The sequence below is a fragment of the Haliaeetus leucocephalus genome, unplaced genomic scaffold (genome assembly GCF_000737465.1).
Source record: "Haliaeetus leucocephalus isolate CR32 unplaced genomic scaffold, Haliaeetus_leucocephalus-4.0 Scaffold773, whole genome shotgun sequence".
NCBI classification, from domain to species: Eukaryota; Metazoa; Chordata; class Aves; order Accipitriformes; family Accipitridae; genus Haliaeetus; species Haliaeetus leucocephalus.
This window is the reverse complement of record NW_010973209.1, coordinates 1,709,083-1,730,363: the sequence shown is the minus strand read 5'-3', so window position 1 is coordinate 1,730,363 and position 21,281 is coordinate 1,709,083. Positions and strand designations below refer to the sequence as shown.

General features: G+C 50.5%; 2 protein-coding genes across 2 annotated transcripts; both read right to left on the bottom strand.

The window, feature by feature from the left end:
* Nucleotides 1–2,745, bottom strand: LOC104840452 (transmembrane protein 45B-like). The gene is made up of 5 exons (XM_010581390.1): nt 2,559–2,745; nt 2,075–2,287; nt 1,240–1,424; nt 414–559; nt 1–124 (listed from the first exon to the last, which is right to left on the bottom strand). The coding sequence occupies exons 1-5, from the start codon at nt 2,743–2,745 to the stop codon at nt 1–3; spliced, it is 855 nt and encodes a 284-aa protein (XP_010579692.1).
* An 8,867-nt stretch (nt 2,746–11,612) lies between these two features.
* Nucleotides 11,613–15,485, bottom strand: LOC104840451 (transmembrane protein 45B-like). Its single transcript, XM_010581389.1, has 5 exons — nt 15,277–15,485; nt 14,707–14,919; nt 13,522–13,706; nt 12,498–12,643; nt 11,613–11,730 (listed from the first exon to the last, which is right to left on the bottom strand). The coding sequence occupies exons 1-5, from the start codon at nt 15,458–15,460 to the stop codon at nt 11,613–11,615; spliced, it is 846 nt and encodes a 281-aa protein (XP_010579691.1). The 5' UTR covers nt 15,461–15,485.
* Nucleotides 15,486–21,281: the final 5,796 nt, after the last annotated feature.

The following is a 21,281-nucleotide window of genomic DNA, read 5'->3' as shown; positions in this document are numbered from 1 at the left end:
TCAATCCGAGCCGCTCTCCGGCAGCAGGGCACCGCTGGAGCTCTTGTTGCCTTTGCGGACGCACATGCCGCAGTCCAGCTCCACGTCGATGTCCCCGAATTTCAGCTGGCAGGACTCGTTGCAGCTGCAAGGCAGACAGTGACACCAGTCAAGTATTTGCGGGCAGCGAGAGCTGTCGGCTCACCCCAGCCTGCTCGGGAAGGCTGCTAAGGACCGTCTGCTCTGCGGTGGCACCAAGCCCATCCTTTCCAGCCAAGCCACGGACTAGTCCGTGCTTGGACACGCACGGACGCCCACTTTTCTTATCCCACGATACACTGGTGGCTAGATTTCCCAGGGTAGCATTGGGTCTAGGTATTGCTCTTGGCCATCCCGACTCACACATGGTGCCAGGACCCCTCTCCCCCACGTACCAGCGAGATGTGGCAGAGTTTGCTGCCAAGATGGCGAGAGCGCCCGCGTAATGCCAGCAGAAGCACATGGTGAGGAACGTGAAGTTGCTGCGGTCGGTCTGATCCCAGCCCGGTCCTCCCCACGGAGGGCACAGCACAAACCCAATCTGGTCACAGATAGAAGAGAGATTAGGCATCGGCACAAGTCAGGCTTTAGCACATCCCTCCTCGCTTCTCCTCCTGTTTTTAGCCAAGCTGCTGCAGCTGACTATGGACTAGAGGCACAATAACCCCAAGCAACACCCGGACCGCTGCCCTGAGCACCCCCAAGCATGCTTGCCTCCCCAGACTGATACAGGGGTGCATTTCGGGTGGAGTGGGATGCTCTGCGGACAAGCCTTAGGGCTGGCAGCGCAGCCCAGCGCCCCCAGAGAAAGAGGACAACCCAAAGGCTACATTGCCAGGCTGTGCATTTCTCCCTAGACCCAAAGCCAGGTGATTACATGAGAGGTTTCCAGACATTTCCAGTTACTCGGGACAAATAAAGGAAGAAATTGGACCCAATAAAAAGAACAGAAACCCATGACTGTGGTTTCCCACCCTTGTGGGGGTCTAACTTCCATTTAGCATGCAGGTTCGTCGATGATGCATACATTACCCGTGCATCTCTCCACGATGACAGCTCTGGCACTAAGCCTCATTTCCTCCTTTTATTTACTAAGATATTCCAACCAGCCTACAAGTTGAACCCAACAGATGTGCCATAAAGGGCAGAGCAGCCCCCCTCCGCTTGTCTTCCTGGGTGCAAACCCCACTGCTGGGAGGAGAGCGCTGGATACGCACTGACCTGCCAGAGCCAAGAGCCCTGGAGAAGGAAGGAGCTGGTCCTGAAGGTCTCCAGGATGATGTGGTCTCGGAGGAACACCTCTAGGAGGGCACAGAGGGCTCCAGCAAAGATAGCCATGGCCAGCAGGGAATGGAGGTGGTGGTCCAGCGCAGCATCGGTGTAGTCACGGAAACAGAAGAGCAAACCTGCCAAGATTCACACTGCATTAGAAAAGGATGCTCTGGGATTTGGTTGGTTTTTTTTTAAAAAAAAAAAAAAAAAACAACAACAACAACAAAAACCAAGCAAACACATCTGAAAACTATGCTCCAGGTCTTGCTATGATCTGCCTGGTGGGAAGAGCCAGGCAGCAAACAGCCTGCTGTCATCCCCTTCACTCTGCAAGGACCACGCAGCCCCCAGCGCCGGGGTCTGCTCTATCCCCGTGCCCCAGCCAGGGCCGTAGGGCTGCCAGGAGAAGCACAGCGATGGGCACCTCCAGCTCAGAAGGTGACGGGGAGCTTTGTATCAGGGTTTATCCCTCTGCGCATCCATTCGAGGTGGTGGGACAACAGCTTTTTGAGACTCTGGCTGCTTGTCACCATCCCTAGGGCCTCGTGCATCCCCCGTGCACCCAGCCACAGCTGGATTCATATTTGGAGAGGAACAGGGAGGCGGTGACTTCGGCATGGAGCCGGTGCCATCACGCATCTGCGCACCCTCCAGCTCTATCTGCTTGCATGGCACCTTGCTGGCCTCGAAAGAGCCCAGGGATTTTGGGCTGCACACCGGTGACCCTCCCGACACTTCCCCTAACCCATAGTCCATACTCTCCCAGGCACCGCGTGCGATTTACCTTCGATGAACAGAGCCATGGACAGCGAGAGCCGATCCAAGCCAAGCGGCAGCTTGAGCGGGGAGTGCGAGACGATGTCCACGATGCCGGAGAGGAGGAAGAAGAGGTACATGGTGGTGTAATGCCAGTGGGTGAGGTCTGCCCAGCTGTGCGTCTTGGGGCTGTACAGCTGCAGGTGGGGACCGGCGGGAACAAACTGCTCGACCAATATCCCTGGGCAGAGAGCGGAAAGGTCACGCTTTTCCTTTTACACGGGGGAAAGGACAAGCTTGCAGAAAACCTTTCTTTGCAATGGTGAAGTCATACCGCTAATTGCCCAGAAGAACAGTAGAAAGGTGCCATCACAGAGCAAGCCACAAGCATGTCCCCAAGCCCTCCCACGTCAGCTGCGGCCATTTCCCACTACAAACGACCCCAGTCTCGTAGGAGAGAGCAGCTGCAGTGCCAGTAGGTATCGGGGCAGAGACTCATCATCATCTCTTACCTGCTAGAGCAAAGAAAGCTTTGACTGCCCCTTCAAAGAATTCCATCCGCTGGACCCCATAGCTTGGCTGGTTCTCGGCATTGGCCTTCCGCCTGAGATACTTTAGGGTGTATCGCACAGACCACCAGAGACCAAAAATTAAGAAGAAGGTGCCCCGGAGGGCACTGCCGAGGAAACTTGTTGGCATTGGGCTCACTTGCTGGACCTGCAAAGACAAACAGCATCTGGGGACCGACTCAAAGTATCCCCAAGGGAGATGTTGGGCTGCTCACTTGCTCGGCATCCCTGGGGAGCTGCATCCCAACAGAGCGGGTGTGCACGGCTCCGCCATCAGCTGCAAAAAGGTAATACCAGAGATGTGACATCACCATGGAGAAGCTGCCACCGTGCACCACTGTATATACATTTATACATATATACGTATGTGGCTGCATGCATACAGTCATCAGGACTTCATTGTGCCAGAGAAAAATACAGTAGCGCCCAAGAAAGCATAACAGCTATGTGCTATTAGAAGAGGAACCATAAAAAAGTTTTTGCTAATAAAAAGCAACGTGACAATTATCTCCTCAGAACATAAACTCCCTCCAAGCTAGATAATTACCAGGGTGTGAATTCAGCCGGTGCGTTCAGCAGCTTCAGCCAGCCAAGGCTTTGCTGGGCCCTACCGGCTGCGCAACAGGAGGAGGAGGTAACCCAGGAACCATTACCATTTCCAAAAGGAGTCTCATACATATTCCACACAACATGGAACACGAGCCATGATTTGACACAAGATATTTCATCTCTAGTAGGAAGAGCTCGAAGGCTAAAGGCATGAAAATTGCCTTCGTGCTAAGCCAAACCAACGCCACCGAGCACCAGCAAGGATGGAGAGCAGCAGAGGTACGGCAGCACAACCGGCTGCCACGGGCCAAGTTATAACCTGCAAAGTGTTTAAGCCTATACTCAAATTGTTGAAAAAAAATCCCAGAGCAGCAAGCACAGAAGGGAATAAGTAATGATCTAAATGCTTATAGCAGTGAGCTTTTCATGTTACCTTGGGATGGTCTTGTTTCCTCCAGCAAGACCTCTCTGCTTGCTCTCTGTATGCCTCTACCACCTAAGGAGGTCTCACGCTTTACCTCCTCACGGGCTTTCTGGTCCTTTTCTACAGCTCAGATGTGCATGGAAGAAGGCATTACTCATTCTGAAGCTACCACACCGACTTGCCCTTGCATCATAAATCACATCCTCGCTGTGTTTATAAATACCAAAGCAAATTGCAGAGGCTGGATGAACAACTCCAGCACGTTCTCCAAGTCCTCCCACACGAGAAAGTAATTAGGCACTGCAAAATAAGGGTAGGATATGGTGTGGCAAGTGCCTTAGGTGAGGGAGAGCTCTGCAAGATGTTCCCGGTCAGGTTTTGGCTGCAGAGCTGGAATCGGTCGAACAGGCTCAGCCCTGCGTGGGCAAGCACGGCGTTTGTATGCCGACTATCGTCATCCATTGCATCTCTGGGACTCAGGTAACCTGGGGAAGGCTCAAAGCTGTTTACACCGCATTAAGGTTTCCTTTCAGGAGGGAAGTTGCTAAACAGCCTTTCACGCAGATGAGAAACACCCCATCCCAGAGGCTGTTTTGGGCATCGGTGATGGCCTTCTGCTCTATTTTGGATGCCTACATTAGGGTGAGATGGCTCATGCCCCATGTCTTTCCTGGTTATAGCCTGGACACCCAGTCCAGGGCACATATATTCCCTGCACAGACATCCACATGCTGAAGTGACTAAGAACAAACACTATTAAAGCGCATTTAAGTGGTGCACAATTGCACGACACAACCAAATTTTACCGTTGTCCTACAGAGACTGTGACTGCAAGGGCAACAGCCTGAAGCTGGTGTCAGGAGTGTACCCCGATCAAGATACATAGCAGGAGCGTTAATTTGACCTGCTTAATTGGAGACATCCCAGTGCCCAGACATCAGAAATGACAACTGACACGTCCCACCTGCAGCTCCAGAGGCTGCTCCAAGCCACACCAGCATCCAGCTTTAACCCAGGGATTTATCACCCTACATCCACCGGGCATCCCCTCTTCGCCTTAGTTACCAGCAGACCCAAACCACGCTGTTTCGGAGCTGTCCCTGGGATCTCCTACCCTGACCATCCCTCTCCCCAGCAGAGCAGCCTCACTCTTCCTCAGTTTGGTGCTGGGGACCTTTTTTTCTTTGTAACCTGGCAGCAGCCCAATCCAGCAAGGCTTTTGGTAGTTGTCACGAGTCCCCTTTGCTTCCCACCACCCGGCTGCAGCACTTCAGCAGCCACCACATATCCTGGGGCATCTCTTACTTGGCAGAGATGTCCCAAACCCACCCTTGGGTCAAGCAGAAGCTTGCATGTAGCCCACCCACACACACACAAAAAAAAAAAAAAAAAAAATCACCTTCTTTTATAAAACTGCCGGTATTTCACAGAGAAACCAGACATGTTTCCAAGCAACAGTCTACTTGCACAGCTCACATATTTGAGGCGCAGAAAAACAACCCCCACACATCCACACAGCCCTTCGACCAGCCCACCGAGCCCAAACCCGATACCTCATGCGCTGGCTTCCCCCAGCCCCAGCATTTGAGTCCACGCTTGCATAAAAGCTGATTAAGCTTCAAGTGAGCTGCAGCCAGGGAAGAGAGCACACCGGTTGAGGAGAGGCACTGGGTTATTTATTTTTCCTGCGAGCTAGTTTGTCTGTCAGAGGACTTGAAATATGGCTGCAGTCAGAAGTTATTACCTGAGCTGCCCTTCTCCCTCCACAGCTTCCAGGCTGTGATGCTTTTGCTTATTAGCCATACGGGAGCTGCCCGCTCTCCTTACAGTGCCTCGCATTGACTGCTCGCAGCCTCCCCTGGCTCGGCACGGGAAGGACAACGGCATTTCTGCCCAATTTCCAGGCTTTCCCCTCGGAGCCATTGCAGCTCTGGGTCTGTCATCATCAATGATTTTGGCCCCGTGTAGGGACTTGTTCCAGCTGATGCCAGGGGATCGACGCTGCCAGGAGGATGCTGTCCATGTGGATGCACGAGGATCCCCTACGAGCACCCATGGGTGCAACCATCAGCCCAGCAGGCACCATCCTAGGACAACCAGCCTGTACGCAGAGGGCAAGCTCAGCGCCTGGCCACGGATGTTTGGAGGGTCTTCTCTTTGTGGATCCTTCTCCATCTTTGCTACCCAGGCACATTACTCTTGTGCCAACAGCTCTCACCCAACAGAAGAGGCGCAAGCCCCCTCTCCTCCTGCAAGTCCTCTGCTAGGACGCACCTCCAAAACCTGGTAACCCCCGAAAAAAGAGCTAAACGCACACTGCCCACAATTACTAGGAGTCTGTCTCCATCAGGACCACTTCTGCCAGCCTCATCAGTGGCCGTCATCACACTAGACCTTTGCCTTGCATGCATGGACTCTCCCCACGTCCCTTCTTCCCAAGCTCAAGCAGCCACGTCCGTCCCGTGGCCCAGCTGCTCACCGATGTATTTCTCTCTGTGGGTAGAAGAGTTTACCTGCGACTCCTGCCTGTCCTTCTCCCTCTCCAGATGTGGCAGTGAGGAGTGGTTATTACTCAGAAGAGGCAGATAAAGGGAGAAGCCACTACGGGGAGGTGGCCCTCAGACAGGATGTTTAGAGCCGAACATCCTGCAGGCCAGTTCAAAGCACGCTGAGTCAACCAGCTTTCACAACCCGGGACACCTCGTGTCTGTTATTATGGGGAAAAAAAAAAAAATCTCCCAGAGTTTGCCACAAAAATCAGGATGAGCAGCCAATTCCCGTTCCCATAGCAACCACGTATATTCAGTTATTATGTTGGGTTTTTTAGATGACTGGGGAAGGAGCCAAGAAAAGACAAGGATGCAGCATCGCCTGACATGGCCAGGCCCTGCTGGAAAGGCTCTGAAGTCTCTGAACTGGGCTGCCAGGTATGCGATAACCCTTTTAGGGTGGTCTGGCCTTATAAAAGGTACCTGCAGGCAAGGAGATTTGGGGCCAGGAGCTCGCAAACCAGAGCTGAGCCCTTGTGAGTTCCACCTCCCAGCCCACAGCAGCCAAGAGGAAGGGGACGATCTCCCCCAAAAGATGGGTTGGCAGGACACAGCAGCCTGCTTCCACTCCTTTTTACCCATCCGATACTCAACGCTGCCCAATGCCAAGAACCCACAGGCACAAGCCACTACCGATCTGCCCCACGCGACATCTCCGACGGCCGCACGCCCAGCCTTAGCACCTCACCGGCCACCCAGATGAGCAACGCAAGTGCCTCAAGGCAAATAAATACCACGGGCCACCCCAGCATCCCCGTCTCCCTCCAAAGCACCGAGCCGATGGTGCAGAAACACCCAGTGCTGCTCAGGAGCGTTGCCCGAGCCTCCGACTGCCCGAGGAGCGGCCGCGGGCATTAACAACCACTCAGCGCATCCCCAACCCAGTATTTCTCTGGGTTGCGACCGCACGCACGTAACTCCCCGTGCAACCAAAAAAAAAAAACCCCAAGCGAGGCCGCAGGGTAAGCTATGCCCAGCCCTGCCAAGAGCCCCACACACGTGAGCCAGCACCCCAGGGAAGCCCCAAGGCTGGAATAGCACGGAAGCAAACCAACCTGCGCAATCCTCCCCAGGGTGACGGGCTGTTCTCCGGCACAGCCATAAAAGCCACCAAGCCGTAGCCAGGAGCTCTTTTATACCCATTATCTCCATATCAGCGGTAGCAAGTGGGAGGAAGGAAGGAAAACAAGAAGCTGGCGGTGATGCTGGCACGCAGCCGTGCCATACACCCATCGCTGCTCACCTCCGACGGTCCTCGGGGAGCAAACCGCATCGCAGAGGGCCGAGCACACGCGCAAAAGGGTCCCGTAACATCGGGGAAGCCCACGGCGACAAATGGGCTTCCACGAACACACGCGGCTTCACCCAAGCTTCAGGAGCTTGCTACCGCATGAAGCCCAAGCACAGAGAGAAATGCAGCCCCCCACAGGAGCTCTTCCTTACAGGCCTACCCCTAAATATTATACAGCAAGTAAAGCATACCTTTCTTGCTGGAAAAAGAGCAGCAGTACCATCAAGGACCTCTTTGCAGTTCAGTTTTCCTTTCTGCAACCACCCAGCTCAACAAACCATTACCCCAAAAGGCAGCTCAGCACGGAACCACTTCCCCAAACAAAATGAGTCAAGTCCTTGGAGAAAGTGGGAAAAAGCAAGCTGGGAGGGCAGCAGCTGGAGGGAGAGGGGAGGAAATGAGGCTCAGCTGAAAAGTATCTGCTCAAGAGGCTGAAGGTGCCTTTTTCCCTGGAGTTTAAAGGGCCAGCAAAGAGTAAAGCCCATAGAGAAAGGTTTCTATGAAAAGGGCAACTCGGATTCAAGTACCTGCCAATCAGACAGTGAAAAAAAGTTATAGGTGCATGAAACGGTTGAGGAAAGAGGGTTTCTAGCCTTTGAAACCATCCCCATGGTAAAAATGAGAATAAACTGTGACAAGCAGTTGGGAACAACAGCCCGATGAGGGGACGCCCAGAGAAAGGATGGCAAACCCTGGCCCCCCCGGTCACAGAGAGGGTCACTCATACACCACATGTGCTAAAATCACTGCGGGCACGAATGGACGTGACTTCATTACGGTTCCTGAGCTGCAAACCACTGAGGAGCATTACAGGATTGTACCAGCAGGCGCCTGCCCTCCTCTTCCTCCCAGGGAGAGACCGGGGGAGGCAGATCGGTGTCCGACCTGCTCCAGACCCTCTAATCTTCACAAGCTAAACCCTGAACTGAATTTGATTTTTTTTTTGTTTTCCTTCTTCTTTTTCTTTTTTCTCAGCTGTAACTGCAACATCCTCTCCCTAAAGGTTCATCATCAGCCTCGGTGCTAATGAAAAAATGTGATAATGTTTGCCTCCTTCCTGGGGGTGGTGGGAGGCACAATCTAATTAAAGGTTTGCCAGCAGCCCGAGCGCTGCAGATGGATGGTTGTTCGGGAAGTGCAAAGTATTATTATTATTATTATTATGACGAATGCTAACACCGGCTTTCATAAACAGGCAACAGAGGAGGTGAAGCAGGTGGGATAAGCATAGGCAGGGCTCCTTCTGCTGCCTACACCATCATTTCAGCCTTACATAAATGTGGCTGTGAAGGGTGGCAACGGTAGATCCCATCTCTGCCCGAGAAATGAGTGGCTCGTGGATGGGCTGTGCTAGGGCTCTTGATGAAGGGTTTGTCTTTCTAGCTGGAGGCAGAGCCAGCTGCCAAGATGTTTGGTTGCTTTAGGGGGGGGTGTCGTCTGGGTTCCTTCGTAAGAGGAGGTTAGATATTACCATCAGCAGCTCCTTCCTGCCTCGGACGAGAAGGTCACTCGAGTGACAACAGTCCAACAACATCAGGCCATGGTTACACAAGACAAAAAACACCCCCGAGACATCGTCCAGGGCATCACGGTCCTCTTAAAGCCAGCTGTGGACATGGCTACAAATATACCCCCAGTCTTCTCCAGCCAATGGCTCCAGTACAGAGACACTAGCTGGTAACTCAATTTATATGGTGAAAAACGTGATCCAGGACAACTGGTTGATATTAAGGTTGTGTTAAAAACAATATTTATTTCCTTTAGGGCTGTCCTGGTATACCTATCACATAACAAATCAATGTGAGGATGGCTTATGATTGCACCTCGCTGTATAATAAGCCATCTCTGGAGCACCCACCATGCACCCAGCAACCTTCATGCCCTTGTTTGCATACCTAAGTTATTTACAAACCTGTTTTTTGAGCTAAACCAAAAATTGTTAATTCTCGTCTGGAAACGAACACCACCTCTATTTCCTTACTTAATCACAGGCTGTATCTCTCCTCCTTCACTGACCTTCATACCTCGGGAAAGAATGTGTTCCAGAGTTGGAAAACAAATTAGCAAGTGCTATACTGACAGTCCTGGGATGTTTGTAGGAGCGGGGAGTTAATGAGGCAGACAGAAACTATTCCAGACACCGGGTACTACAGACGGAAAAAGTGGTTTGTGGCCACGGAGTGACAAGGGACAAAGAAAACCTTGGCGTGAAAGGAGACAGCAACTCGATTAAGAGCAGCAAAGAGAGGCATGAAGAATTAAATCAACCCTCTCCCACCTTCAAAAGCAAGGGGTGCTTTTAAAAACCAAGGTCAGCTTTCATCTGCGTGGCCTCGGATGGAAATAACCTCTGACTTTCGGGGGTGGCAAGCAGGAGGGTGACTGCAAGGTGACTGCAACCTCAGCCAGCCTGGAGAATGTTCCAGCTTTGCCACCTGGTGCTGCCCTCATGTGGCTATTTAATGGGAATAGTGATGTTCTGTCTGTTTTCTAAAAGAAAATAATTCAGGGCAGACCAGAAATGATGCCGGGCACCACGCAAGGTCTTTTTGCTGCTCACTTAAGCTCGCTTTCTGTCCTGCAGCACTCTAGGTAACTCAGTTTGTCACCCTGCAGATAGGGTTTTCTCTTTGCATTAGGAGGCGGCAGCCTGCAAAATGCTCTTCCCTGGGTTGTGTCTCATCGTAGCAGCAAGAGGAATTCATGCAGTTTAGAAAAACTATTCCACTTGGCAGGAAAAAAAAACGTATCTGCAAAACGCTCGTCGTGTTCAGCGGTTACAACTCCTGAGACTTAATTGCACGGCATTTATCAGATGGATTTACGGAGATGTATTGCTCTGCTGCTTAATTCTCTTCACATCCAGCCTGTTTGCACCTTCTGATATCCAGCCCCTGCAAAATAAACTGGCTCAGTGGTGGAAATACAGGAAAGCTGGCATTCAAGGAAAGCTAGTTAGTCTTTATAGCACTGTTAATAAGCAATAAAATCCAGGCTGTAGCCCCCTTAGTCTTTGCCACAGGCTCTTTGCACAAGGGGAAAGGGTGTTCAAAGACGAGTTTTGCCTTCCCTGGGTGTGAGCAGGGAGCCACAAACACTTGGACCTGCCAGTAGCTGCTTTTCTGTTCAGTCATGAACATGAGCGCAAAAAATCGGCTGCCATCCATCCCCCCTCCATTACGCAGCAATGAGAAACTTCAGTGCAGAGCATCCTTCCAGCCCCAGGGTTTGAGACATGAGCAGCTGCAATTCAGCTTGCGCTGGTGTATATTTTTATATATATATTTTTTTTTTTTATTTTTTTAATCCCCATAATCACTACCGGCACATTTTCCTCCCATCTAGGACGTGACATTTCCACTCATTTTTTGCAAGAAATTAACTGGCAAAGGCAGGCTAAAAACAAAACATGTGCCTGTTTTGTCTCACTTTCCTAGCTGAGGGGTTAATTTTCAATGGAAAACTGGGACATTTTATGAATCCCTGCTGCTTAGCCATGTATCTTACAGCCCTTCAGGCTTTACAGGTCTGAGGGATGGATTTGTCTAAGCTATTATTACACACTCTATAATTTATCAGTCTTAAATTTAAGGATATCAGCTCAGTGAGGATTTTTATTTCACATTTATTCACTCTTTCAGCCTTTAAGTGAACACGAAAACTATTAACAAAACCCTTCTTTAGTTCAAAGCTTCAGTAATAAAATTTGTATTGTGTACAATCAAGCCATGGTGCTGCAAATTTGACATAATCTCACATTCAACGCTCTTTTACTCTTCCTCCTCGGGTTGATGCCTTGGTCCGGAGGTACCTGACCTCAGCCTGGAGGTTTCCCTGACTTCAAATGCGGCAGGTCAAAGCCTCCAGGCTCTTGGAAAAGTCAGCCGGGCAAAGGCTGCCCTCCATCACTATGAAAACACATGTGGGAACCCAGAGGACGAAGCGATCTCATCATGTTGAATTTCTGCGCTTAATTTTGTTGCTAAAAATCACTGCAAACAGCGCTCGTTTCAGAGACGGCGATATTCGTGTACGGATGGAGGGCAGCTACCCCCCGTGCGCTCAACGTGCACCTCTCTTTGCTCTTCCAAAATGTAAACATTTCATTAGATTTTTTTTTTTCTTTTTATTTCCTTCTAGAAAAGAGATTCTTCATGTATTTGGGGAAGGAGATTGCACCCTTTTCACTCTTCATCAGATCCATTTAAGAAGGTGGCTTGGGAGCTCGTGTCATGCTTATGCTGCCGGACTCCGAGCCCGATGTAGGGTTCTCCGCTGCCTCTCCTGCACCTCTGGATGCAGCTGTAATGCACGAGCAATAAATAACTGTTAGCAAAACCCCCAAACTAATGCCACTCACCAGAATGCTCAGGGAAGTGAAGTGAACTCGTAATGAATATGCAGAGGGGGAGAAACTATTATAGAGGTCCTAAAATGTGGGGTTTGGGGTTTTTTTTATTCTGTATAAAGTCTATTTGCTTGCATAGACTGGACTATCCCTTCTGCAGCCCTTGTCTCAGCAAGCCATGCAGCATCCCTTAGAGGCTCGTAGGCCATGGGAGCACCCCTGAAAGTTGGAGAATGTCCCCTTGCCATCCCCTTGGAAAAGCCACGCTGGGGGCCAGCGATGTTATAGCCATCAGACAGTGCTGTTGTACCTCTAATAATTCAGTGACTTGAAATCCTTGCAAGGGAGGGGACAAAGTGCCAGGGTGTCCTGGTAATGCTTTGATTTCTCTATTGAATTAAAGTTTGACTTCCAGCACTCGGTGCAGAGGAAAAAAAAAAAAAGCACTGTGACTTCCAGGAGCAGCTTCAGGGGCTCAGTTATTTGACTTCTCCACGTTTAATGCCCATGCCTCTTGCTGACACTATTTTGCATTCTGTGCACTCGACAAATAACGTGCAGGCTTGTTGCCGTGCGTTAAAACTTGCAGTAGTCAGGGGCTGCTTATTCAGCTGTGACTTTGTACTCCAGGATCGGCTGAAGTACATCTGCATCTCACTCCAGCCATCCCCATCCCCGCCTGCCCACCCCGCTCCTGCCCAAATTCATGCCCCAGCTGTACCAGTAAGTGAGAGTGTAGTTTATAGCCAGGATGGCCACAGCGGCTGCCCAGTGCCAGAAGAAGCACATGGTGAGGAACATGATGTTGCTGTGGTCCTTCTCATCCCACATGGGACCTCCCCACGGCTGGAAGAGCACGACCCCGATCTGGGTGGAACAAGCAATTTATTACCTTGGGGGAAAAAGAAAATCAATGTACTGAAGCCCTCCAGCACCCCTCTGTCCATCTCGGTTATCTCCGTGATCCACATGGTGACCGAGGGACTTGAGCCCTGACCAGGATAGTGGATTTTGCTGAGACAGTGCTGGCCTCGTTAAAGTCCAGCCGTGCAATGAGAGGCCACACAAAGCAAGTCTGCGCCTGCCGCCTCTCTTTTTCTGCACAATATCCAGATACATTCATCCCTCTGCATTGCAGACTCCTAGCCATCCTTTAAAAACTCCAAATTTAGTATTTTACAAGCTCAGCACAGTTTTTAATCTCTGAATTTGAGTTCGAGTTAGCGCAGCAGCCCTGGGGCTGAGAAAGAGGAGGGAACTCGCATTTCTTTTCGGCAGCCTAGTTTTGGGAGTGGTTATCTCCATCTGATTTCTTTGCTTCTCCAACTACTACCAAAGCAAGCAGCTGGCCGTATTTTTACTCAGCCATTTTATTGCTTGGTGGGGTTTGCATCTTTCCACTAAACCAGAGGGAGTGCTGCAGGGTGCATTAGACACATTAAGCAATTAGTACTTGGTTGTTAGATACTGTAAAATGTTGCTCGCTCGCCGCGAGCGCTCGCTTTTTCCGTTCCCCCCAGAGAAGCAATAAGCCAAGACAAACAGCTATTTCAGCAGGAGCAGTCATCAGAGATGACCTGTGATAAGTAAATTTTCATTCTGGGTTATGATCTATTTATGAAGCGAGCCTGGCAAAATTATCCTTCAGAGACACGTGATTGATACATGATGTACGGCTTCTTTGCATCTTTTCCCATTGCTCTCCTACCTCGGTGCTCTGCTCCGCAAGAGAAGGCAGAACTGACCTGCCAGAACCACGTTCCCTGGACGATGGTGACACCGGCTCTGAACATCTCCAGGACAATGTTGTCACGGAGGAAGACCTCCAGCATGATGCTGCAGGCCCCTGAAAAGATGGCGATGAGCAGCAGGGAGTGGATATGCTGATCCAGCATGGGGCGGTGAAGGACGTGGTAATAAAAGAGACAACCTGCCAAAATACATACCATCACTAGAGTAGCATTAACACCACCAACCATGACTGCGGAGCCCTGGTAGAGGAAATCACCTGCCTGGTTGGTGAATGGAGACAGGTCACCACGAAAACAAGGTACTCCACATAACACCATCCCTCCAGGTGTCCTGGCATCCCACCACCCTGGAGGGACGAGATGCCCAGCCTTGGGGCAGGAGGATCTGAGCAAGATGGGGACCAAAGGCAGAGGACAACAGAAGGGTGGTTTTCCTCCGGCGTCGGTGCCATCACCTCTTCAGACCACCCTCCCCTCATAGCCAGGCTCCTGCCATGTCCTACTTTTCTGTTGCTAAACTTCACTCTTTTCTTGGGAGCTGGAAACGGTATCTTTCCTTTTCTTACATGCCAAACTGTGTCTGTTGAGCTGCCCCTGCCGCTGCTTTAAAAACCATTGGGATTGGGGAAGGGAAAATAACAGGAAATATGCCTTCATTAAGGGGTTTTCTACATCAGCAAGACCGTCTTTACCCTCTGTGATCCAAAAGGGGTCTGAAATCCTGGCTCGTGACTTGCAAGACAGCCTGAAGACAAAATGATATTCATGATGTGCTGAAGCCAGAATAAGTCACTCGAATTTGCCACGTGCAACGCAAGCAGATGAGGATGACGATGCCTGCAGTGCAATTAATGGCTCTCGGGGGGGAACACAGGGCATGCGAACAGCTCTGTAGATGTAAGATAAATGCAGCATCCACCAGCCATTTATCATAATGAGGAAACCCAGCCTGCTGCTTTATACCGCTGTCACCCCAGAAATCCCAAACCAGGCGAAGCCAGGACCTATTGATGCCTGTATTTCCCATCTTGCTGCAGACCGCCTTTCGATAATATATCACCTACAACGTGTCCTCTCTTCAGGGGTGTTCAGAGCAATATCTCAGGCTGGCAAATCTTGGTCCCTCCCGGACTCACCCTCTAACATCCCTCCCTGAATTAAGTGCCACCTTCTACCGACCTTCAACGAACACAGCCACGGACAGCATGAGGCGATCCAGACCCTGCGGCACCACGTGGGAGATGTAGGTGAAGACGTCCACCACGCCGGAGAGGCCGTAGAAGAGGTACATGGTGGTGTGCTGCCAGTTCATCAGCTTCACCCAGTCGCGGTTGTCCCCGCTGTAGAGGTACAAGTGTGGACCATCTGGGACAAACTGCTCTGCCAGCATCCCTGCACGGACACGCAAGAGCACGCCGTTTCTGATGGTCTATTTGCAACGATGGTTGATGCTACTTATTGCTGGGGGAGGGAGGTAGGGTTCTGAAGCACAAGCTGATGGTTTTGCGTTAGGGAGAAAGGACTGGATCTAAAAAATCGGGCCTGCCTGTATTAATGGTAGCTCAGCTTTGGGAAGGGGTGTGAGACTTGGTCTTTGCTGCATCAAACTCTATTGGAGATCAAGACAAGATGAATGTCAAGGACGCATCCTTCCACGTCTGCGCCAGTTTCTCTGGAGTAGGGGCTCCGGTATGGCCGTCACTACAGGCGGGGAAGTTACCAGCATAGCTAATAAAATATAACCCTTACCTATTAGAGCAAAGATGATTTTGATTCCCCCTTCGATGGCATCCACACGCTGGAAACAATATATCCTGTGGGATTTCTTATTTACTTTCTGGCTGAGATACTGCAGTGGGTATTTCACAGACCACCAGAGCCCAAAGAGCAGGAAGAAACTGCCTGGTAGTGCGTGACCCTTGAAGTTCGCCATCCTGACAACGTCCTCCGACTACAAGGCAAAGAAAACCAGTGTCATTATACAACATACATCAGTTATCTGACATAACACTGGAAAAAAGTGGGATTTCCCTTTCAGGGAGGACTGGAAAAGGCTTGACCAGGCAGATGGGAATAGGAAGGAGCACTGGGAAACCCTCCAAGGGTGGGAGGTGGGAACATCTGGGACTTCTCTGAAGTCCTTGCCCCAAGATTAGGAAATGTCCAAAAAAGCCAGAGCCCAGACTAGTTTAGCAGAGGCCCGATATCTGCTGCAATCTCTGACACACCCCAGCCTGAACCTTGCATCCCCCGGGATCCCTCCCAGCAGTAGCTCCTGCTTTTCCAACCCTTCTGCAGGTACAAGCGAGAGTATCCGCTGCAGAGCAGGGCAGGGTGGGCTTTTCGGGACCAGGTAGGAGAGATAATACACAGGGAAAACAGTCAGGTCTAGGGGTAAACATCAGTGGGTTTCTTTAGCTCCTTGAACAGCCACAGAACTGGTGTGCTATGTCTAAAATTTTTTTAAATTCCTGGAATTTTTTCTAGCCCATGGAGTGTGTGTGGGGGGAAACTACCCTGCATCTGTTTCTCAAAGCTAAAGCATTTTGTTAAAACTATAGCTTCAAAAATACCCCAAAAGCTGCTGGAAACAAAACATTTTGCTTTTGGGCAAACAAACCAACTTGCTCCCTGCATCACTGCCCCCTCCCACCCCTTATTCTCTCTCCAGAGCATCGCTAAGCTGGGATTTGCACCGCACAGAGCCCGGGGATTCCAGCCGAGCTGCTCGAGCCTCCGTGCCCCTTCATGCCGGGGCGCGCACACATGCACAGTTTGTAGGAGAGCCGGGGGACCTGTTTCCTAGGAGAATCACAGCAATTAAAACCCAGCCGGCTCCTGTTTGCCATTTGCTGGTTTGCTTAGTTAGGTAGAGAAACGATTAGCTCTTTCATGTGGGCTCCAGCATATGTTTGGGGGCCTGCCGTGGTGCGATCCCAGGTCGGTTGCGTCAGGCTGGTCAGTTAGGATTTTTTTAATTGATAGCAAAGGCTGTGCTGCCAGTGCCCAGGACTCCCTTCTTCATTTAGTAATGTTCTTCTTGATGCTGAGCTGTGCTTAACGCCGGGGTCTCTCGTGGCGTGGATGGCGTCCATCCCCATAGCAAGGTGCCGTGTAGTTTGGCGCTGGACCTCACCTCCCCATCCCAGACCCCCACGACCCGGCTACCCTTAAACCACTTTCCCTGGCTGCATTTTGGGCTTCATTCCCCACCCGGTGGTATTCTAGATCAAAACGCGCTCTTAATTCTGCTGTTGCCTGCCTTCTGCGTGAAGGTTAATTTGGGCGTGAGGTTGAACGTGGCTTTGCTGCTGCCAGCCTTTGAGAGGGGAGGGTGGTTGCTTTGGCTTTACAAATATCTGATTTCAGGTCGGTTTGTCCCAGGGGCACCTTGTTTTGCCCCATTAAGTCCATGCCCCCGGAGCTCGGCTGTGTGCAGATACCATCTCGCAGAGGCGGCTGTCCCCGGGCAGGAAAATCCATCGGGTTAGATCAGACCTGCTAAAGCCCTGTAGCTGACCTGCCCGATTTGAACTGGTTTAACCAAACCAGCTAACCCAACACCTCCGAGGTAAGCAAACATTGTGCAACCACCACCCGGGTGCATGCGGCTACATGCAGCAGCAGGCAGGGCTGACGTCCTTGCAGCTTACACCAGGCTGGTCCCGCAGTCCTGCCTTCACCAAATACCTATGAGCTATCACAGTGGGTTTCATGCAGACAAATTTAGGAGGGGATTTAAGCCAAGAGTGAAAAAGCCGTGCATGGAATTATTATTTTCTACCGTATTGGCTAGCAGCTTTGAGGGCGGCTGTTAGCAGCCCTGCAAGGCTCTGCCTTATTTCATGACTTAAAAGGAGAGATTTATTGACAGTGGGCGCATTGGGTAATTCAACACAAAATCAAAGCAAGATGCCGTTTACCAGCAACACTAGCACAGTCCAGTGGGTTAATACAATAGTCTCTTTAGTCCTTTGGTAGAGGCAAACGGGCAATCAGAGCATCCGCCTGTATCCCTGTGATTAAGGGAGCAGCATACCTGAGCCAGGGAGACGGCTGAAAAATCTGTATTTTCTGGATGAGCAGAGAATCCCGTCACATACATGCAAAGGTATAATATCAGGATAATGACTGAAAGCAGAACTAAACTGATCCTCAAATACCACGACAAGAAGTACTGCAGCCATAGCATGCCATATTAATGCTATAATTATAACACTACTACAGCAATATATAGTCAAATATGTAACTCCATGACCTAGCGCCAGCAGTTACATTTTAAAGGCAGATATTTAATGGGACCTGATGGTTTCCCACATGAGACTGACGCAGCCGAAATGGGATGACCTAAAGCATACACTGATCAATCATAAGCAGAAGAACTCAAAGGTCCCTTAAATGGAGTATGCACAACCTGGCTGGGCAGCACATCCACCTTACAGCGCTTACGTGAGATGGGGCGAGCTCGGCGGCGCGACAGGGTCTCTTTCAGGGTTGCTGCCGTCCGTACCCACCCGATTACTTGCTAGCAGGAAGCAGGGTGGCTTATCTGGGATGCGTGACCAGCAAAACTATTTCTCCTGCTTCTCTTCCTTCTCTGAAAACATGCAAAAGGTGAGCACGGGGGGAGGAAAAAAAAAAACCAAACAAACCACATTATGTTTTCAACTGTGAGCGCCCTGGAGCAAACAGCTCTCGTTTATCCCTACAGCTCCAAAGGCAGCGAGACTTTGCCTGCAATCACCACATTGTGGGAAAGAAAAAGCTGCAAGTCCGGCTGATGTTGGGGTTGGTGGCAACAACCACCATTACAGGGCATCCCTGCAAAGCGTGCCTTTGCCCCGTTCCCTCGTCATCTAGCCTGCACATTTGATAACACACCCGTGTCCCTGCTGGCTTGTAATTAATGCACTTTGTCCTCTGTTTATTACAATGCCGTGCGCTGTGCTGGCTTAATGATTTACCGTTTCATCTGCTCTTATCACCTCCCAAAGGAGCTGGTTTCTTCTTGCTTTATAGCTAATGCACCCAACCATCCAGGGAGGCATCCGGAGCAGCAGGGAGGATGGCAAGGAGCCTGACTGGGCTTTTGCCTCCTCTTTCGCCCTACCCCAGCAGCCACGGATAATCTCTTTGCAGCCAAACCCTGGGCCCTTTGAGTTTTCCGAAGGTCTCATTTGCTTTACCGAGATTTTTTTTTTTTTTTTGTAAAGGCTTTATTAGTGCATCGATAATGTCTCAGTCAGGGCATCACTTCCATTTTCCCCAGCTTGGAAATTACAGTCTAAAGTTCGCCATTGGAAATGGCTCGCAGCCATCACCCCTGCAATTAACTTTGCCCTTCAACCTCTGCAAATCAGGCAGTTCAGACACACCAGAGCTGGTTTGCTCACTGTGAGACCTGCTGCCTGGCTCTCGGAGCATCTGCGGGTGACAGGGATGCTCCCTGGGGAAAGGCTGACTCAGTGAAGAGAAGAAATATCTTGGCTAGCGAAAAAAAAAAAGGCTGAGCTGGGGAATGCCACTGAGGTGCATATCTGGAAATAATGAAGCTACTTCCAACCCTCCTGAGGTGGTTTGGGTCTCCTCGTGCAGAATTTGAGACTGCAGGAGAGCATCAAACCCAGACCTACAGCCTGACAGCAGCTGAGGTGCTTCAGCCCAAAAAGCATCCTCCATCAGCCAATTTCCTACCCTGCACGTTCTCAGCATGCATCTCGGAATACAACATAATCCTACAGCCCAAATACTCCCCCCGGGAGGCTGGGAGGGGAGGCAGCGGTCCACCAACGGAGTGACCGGAGGAGAAGACATGGAAGTGAGATAACTGTGCCTCTGCAGACAGAAAGACGGCAGAGGAGACACCCAAGAGATGTCAGGAGAGGCATGTCCTACAAATATAAGAGGCATCTCCTACAAATGTAAGCTCTCCTGTTGCCCGCTGCCTGCCTGCACTGCCTCACTCCATTACTGTCTTACTTGTCTGCAGAGGCACTTCTAATCATAGCAGCACTTCCATTATCTCCCCTAGGAGTTGGATCCCTAATGCATTAATGTCAGACTAAAATCCCACTCCGAACCATTTCATCCCATTATCATCGGTTTTTCTTCTATCTCTGCCTCCATCTGCACCGGGGAGCGTTAAGGGTGACACTGAGCAATCACGTTACTTTTTATTAATACTCGCGAGCCCAGCCACGTCTGCAAAACCAGGAAAGCAAATTTTCTGCCTCTAGAGGATCCTTAGGGGCTTTAGACTTAGGTTAAAAATTATCATCATCGTTGGAATCTATTGGGCTCAATTGCTGGGGAGTATCTGAAGGACCATCAGCTGCTGCAGGAGCTCGTACAGCAGCTGCAGATAGACACACGAGATAGACCGAGCTAACCTGAAAATAAAGGCCCTCTGCAATGGGAAAAATTCAACAAGGAAGTTCAAACTGGGGTGAAAGCTTCAAATTTGGGATGCTGGACCTGAGGTCTATTTAATTGACACAGTGGACCCACCTGGAAAGAGACAGTGGCGGGGGAGAAAGACCAAAAAGCTGGTGATGAAGAGGTTATATTGCTCTCTGCCTGCTACCGCTCTTCTTTATGCTGTCTCTTTTTGCCTTCTGTTTCATAAGTCCCTGCTTTGGACTCTCCATCCCTACCCCTGCATTAAGCCCCACCATCAGGGATGCAGCAAGAAGCAGCTCCAAGTTACAGCCCAGCAGAGAAAGCTGAGAAATAAGACAAATTAGCCAAAGCCATCTTAATTACAGGGGCTCAGAGCGGGTGCTTCGTCATCCTTTTGCTTCTCTTTATGACTTGCATTTGTTTATTTGTGGTTTTTAAGGCAACGAGGTCTGACTTTAAAAATTATCTGTTTTGGGAAATGCGCGTTACCATGTTAAAAGCCATTTTTCTTTGCCTCTGTGTGATGCCTAAGAGATTAAAGTGCTTTCTAAAGGTCGTGGTTGCCAAGGTCTGTGCACCAAACTGCCTCCCCAGCCCCGCGATGTGCGATGGCGGAATAGCCCTGACTCCACCAACCCCTATTACCTCACAAGTACCCGCACAAAACAGCAACTCAAACGCAGCATTACCGCCACCAGCAACACTGCAAACATCAGAATTTTCCAAAGACGAGATGATTGCTTGTCCTAAAATTGTCCTGATCGCCCCTCAACATGACACACGCTAAGTGCTCCTCCCTGCTGCCTTTGAGATGCCTCAAAGAAAACTATCCAAGACAAGCTACTAAAGAAACCATTTCCATTGCAATAGATCCCAGACATATCCAGTTATTCACTTTAAACACATAAACCTAAGCCTGTTGAGTATCGTGGCCCCCCCTTGGTTTATTAGATAGCTTGTGGCTGCCTGGCATAAACCTCTGCAAGCGCCCCGTGCCTCGGCGATTGCACCTGGTGCTGCAAAAGCGAGATGTTATTAGTTTTTTAACGACAAGCTGGTAGGAAGAAGGAAGAAACCCTTCCCCTGCAGCGCCTTGCTAAGGGAGGCACCGTCCCTCCAGCAGGGCATTCCCCCGGACTCTGGTTTTCCTCCTCATCTGCACATTTTTGGGCCCTAAAAGAGACTTTTGGGGGCAATTCTGCAGGGAGAGGAGGGTGGGGAGAGAGTTTCTGGTTCAGCGCAGGCAACAGTGGTTTCGGTCTAGCTGTTAGGCAGAGCTTTTGCAGTTCATTTGGCTGGGACCGGAGCAGGGAGCTGACAAGGGCTTCTTGCAGGCAGCCCAGCAAGGGGCTCAC

Excerpts from the sequence above, each read along its gene's own strand:
- LOC104840451 (XM_010581389.1), bottom strand. The coding sequence starts at position 15,460 with ATGGCGAACTTCAAGGGTCACGCACTACCAGGCAGTTTCTTCCTGCTC. Across the intron at positions 14,920-15,276 it reads AATCATCTTTGCTCTAATAG|GGATGCTGGCAGAGCAGTTT; the intron begins GTAAGGGTTATA and ends GTGTCCGTGCAG. Across the intron at positions 12,644-13,521 it reads AGGGAACGTGGTTCTGGCAG|ATCGGGGTCGTGCTCTTCCA; the intron begins GTCAGTTCTGCC and ends TGTTCCACCCAG.
- LOC104840452 (XM_010581390.1), bottom strand. The coding sequence starts at position 2,745 with ATGCCAACAAGTTTCCTCGGCAGTGCCCTCCGGGGCACCTTCTTCTTA. Across the intron at positions 2,288-2,558 it reads AGCTTTCTTTGCTCTAGCAG|GGATATTGGTCGAGCAGTTT; the intron begins GTAAGAGATGAT and ends CTCTCTGCCCAG. Across the intron at positions 1,425-2,074 it reads CATGGCTCTGTTCATCGAAG|GTTTGCTCTTCTGTTTCCGT; the intron begins GTAAATCGCACG and ends GAATCTTGGCAG.